At 48.8% G+C, this 3,352-nt stretch overlaps 1 protein-coding gene across 1 annotated transcript in view; it reads right to left on the reverse strand.

The window, feature by feature from the left end:
• cxcl12a (chemokine (C-X-C motif) ligand 12a (stromal cell-derived factor 1)) overlaps window positions 1-3,094 on the reverse strand; it is a 12,594-nt gene extending 9,500 nt beyond the window's left edge. The window contains exon 1 of the mRNA XM_042065758.1: window positions 2,929-3,094. Within this exon, the coding sequence (XP_041921692.1) occupies window positions 2,929-2,995 (67 nt within the window). The 5' untranslated portion in view covers window positions 2,996-3,094. The remainder of the gene's footprint in view (window positions 1-2,928) is intronic.
• Between the last annotated feature and the right edge of the window lie 258 nt (window positions 3,095-3,352).

Raw genomic sequence — 3,352 nt, forward strand, 5'->3', positions numbered from 1 at the left:
CACACAGAACATCACTACATCCCACGGAACATCGCTACATCACACGGAACATCACTACATCACACGGAACAACAGAACATCACTACACCACAAAGAACATCACTACATCCCACGGAACATCGCTACATCACACAGAACATCACTACATCACATGGAATATCACTACATCACACGGAACCTCACTACATCACACAGAACCTCACTACATCACACACAACATCACTAGGCAACACGAAACATTACACACCGCCATCTCTCCACCTGCCTGATGACGGCTTGGCTCAGGTGAGCTGCAGCGTTAGAGTTGCTACCTGAATTACAATAAAGCTACATAATCTCATTCACACAATCTCACATCAACACAATCTCACACCAACACAATCTCACATCAACACAATCTCATACCAACACAATCTCAAATCAACACAATCTCATATCAACACAATCTCACACCAACACAGCTTTAACCCACGTAACACCAACTTCGACACACAGTCACGCTGTGTCTGTGTGTGTGCATGTGTGTGTGCGTGTGTGTGTGTGTTTGTGCATGTGTGTGTGTGTGTGTGTGTGTGTGTGTGTAGGGTGGACCACCCAGGCTTATGTAGGCTACAACCTGACCTAAGCATCCCGGAGGTTAGCTGCAGTTCACATACTGGACCACTTTACCAACCACCTAAGCTTCATCTGGTTTTCTCCTTCTGCTGGTGTGTGTGTGTGTCTGTGTGTGAATTGTGAGCCAGGTTCCAGCTGAGTGTGTTATTCTTTGGTCAGTTTATCAGTGGGGCTCTATGTTTCTGGAGTGTGTGAGTGTGTGTGTGTGTGTGTGTGTGTGTGTGTGTGTGTGTGTTCTTTTGTATGTGACAAAGTGGAGTCTGGTCTTTGAAAGGACAGAGCCCTCAAAGCAACCATTAGAAAGCAAATCTCAAAAGGAGAATCTCTCAATTGGACCTGTGTGTGTGTGTGTGTGTGTGTGTGTGTGTGTGTGTGTGTGCGTGTGTGTGTGTTTGTGTGTGGATCTCTATGGGACCTTCTCCACAAGGCTGCCAAACTACCTCAGTTCCTCAAGACTGAGGAGAAAAGGATTCGCAGTGAATCCTCCACAGAAGGGAAAACAATGAATTAAACTTCTATGGAGACTGTGTGTGCGTGTGTGTGTGTGTGTGTGCGTGTGTGTGTTTGGTCTATCACTGAACATTGGCTCTATAGACTGTCAATACCGCTTTATGAACATGACAGATCAGTTTGGCCTTGTCAGAGATGTTACTGGATTCATTAAAGAAAGGTACCTTCCTATACAGACGAGATATATGGATGCAAAACCGTTTCACACATAACTTGTGTAATAACTTCAGTCAGAGTTTGTCGTGGAACAAGTTTGTTCAGTAATGCCGTGAATCATCCAAAATACACGCAGTTGCAGTGATAACCTGACACACACACACACACTCACTCACTCATCAATCAAAATTCTGCACAGCCATTTGCAAGGGATTTCTCACTTCCCTTGGTGAGCGCTGTCCTGCTGGTGATCATCACCGCGACTGCGCGCTTCCTGGCCTCTGGACTGCGCGCAAAGAACAGATAACGGGATCCAACGGGATCATTTGCACAAACGCACCGATCAGAAACTTTTGATGCAGGCTTGCGCATAAATGTTTCTGAAAGCTGGCGAAGATCAAAGCGCTCTAATGGGAGAGAAAGGTGCGAGCGCCCAGCACATTCACAAAATGTGTTGAAACACTTCTTGCACAGATCCACCTAGGCCTCTTTCTGAGCCCGTCTGTGTGTGTGTGTGTGTGTGTGTGTCGGAGTCAGACTATGTGTGTACACTGCAGACTGAGACAAAAGAGGCAGCCCGGTAGCTCACGGAATACAGTGCCGCCGCAGAGGCATTCCGCTTGGGGGAAACGACCACACAATTTCCCTCTTAGGGGAAACGACCACAAAGTTTCCCTCTTCGGGGAAACGGCCACAGAGTTTCCCTCTTAGGGGCAATGACAGTGGCCTCCATGCGCCAAAAATACAACAGCCATCGGGAGGGAAAGAAACTGGCTGAAGAGACAGACCAAAAATAACAAGGAAAGGCCGCCTCCTCGTGCATGTGCATCGGTACACTAAACACACATGCAGATGGTCTCGCGTAGGCTAATCTACCGCTATTGTTATGCAAAGCTTGCGCAATTCAGCGCTCGTGTAACGTCCCGTCGAAGTGGCCACTTCAGCTCAAGGAGCCCCCTGCTTTGTCTCGTGCGTTAATTTGCGCGTAATTCAAAGAAAACAATGGTGGCGACAAATACACACATTAGCAGGCGAGCGGCTGTTGGTGGAACTCAGACAGCGTGGAGCTCTGAATGAGCGGCACTCTCCGGCTATCAGAAGGCGATAGGCGCACTGATGGCTCCGTGGGTCGGTCCTCTCGCCACTACTGTTAATGTGCCTGCTGACCCGGGGAGACTGAATGACAACACCGTTAAAAACCTGTTATGAAAAGTGTTCTTGGTGACATCCCGTTGTGTTATTAAATAAGTCCGCCAGCTGGGGGAAACTTGGACATGGTTGAACGACACAGAAGGAAATTAAACAAAAACATATTCGTTGCTTATTTATATATATATTGAGGTTTGTCTGAACCACCATGCCAAATGAAGTCCAGGGCTGAAGAGACTATTCAAACGCGGAGCTCTCTCCGCAGTCCCGCTTTCATCTGACAAACGCGGCAGCATGAAGAATGAGCAAACAGACGCCAGACATTCCCACGCCAAAGAACGATCAGAGAACCGTGCTTCAATTGGACCCGATTCTCCCGCTCGCATCCATCACCATAATTAAAGCTCTTGCGCAAACTTCCCTGCAAAGTGTTCTCTGCAAAAAAAAAGACATGGAAAAGCACTGGCAGCAAGGAATAGTCCAGCACAAATTTCTTACCGTGAGACACAGGCGCATACATCGTCACAGCGAGGACGGCCAACAGCACGAGCACTTTGAGATCCATGGTTGAAGGTTGTTCCGTTCCACGCAAGCACCGGGACTGACTGGAGGGGGTTCGTAATGCGCGGCTGCTCCTAGTTGCGCTACAGTCCTGCCTCCGCTGCTACAAAGAGAGAGCGAGAGAAAGTAGGCGTGCCCGCCCCTCAGGCAGCCGACTTCCTCCGGTAGAAAAGTTGGCAACTAATTCAGAGCAATTAATGTCCTCGTGCAGCCAGCGTCTCCCTCCGTCCCTCCCTAGCGCAGCGCTTCTGCTTCCATGGCTGAGCGTGCAGATGTAGTCTCGCGCAGCGAGTGCGTGTGAATCTTTTAGCTCATGATGCTCAGGCTGCCAGTGTCACCACAACACACACAACACACACAC

Source organism: Alosa sapidissima, chromosome 16, assembly GCF_018492685.1.
Source record: "Alosa sapidissima isolate fAloSap1 chromosome 16, fAloSap1.pri, whole genome shotgun sequence".
NCBI classification, from domain to species: domain Eukaryota; kingdom Metazoa; phylum Chordata; class Actinopteri; order Clupeiformes; family Clupeidae; genus Alosa; species Alosa sapidissima.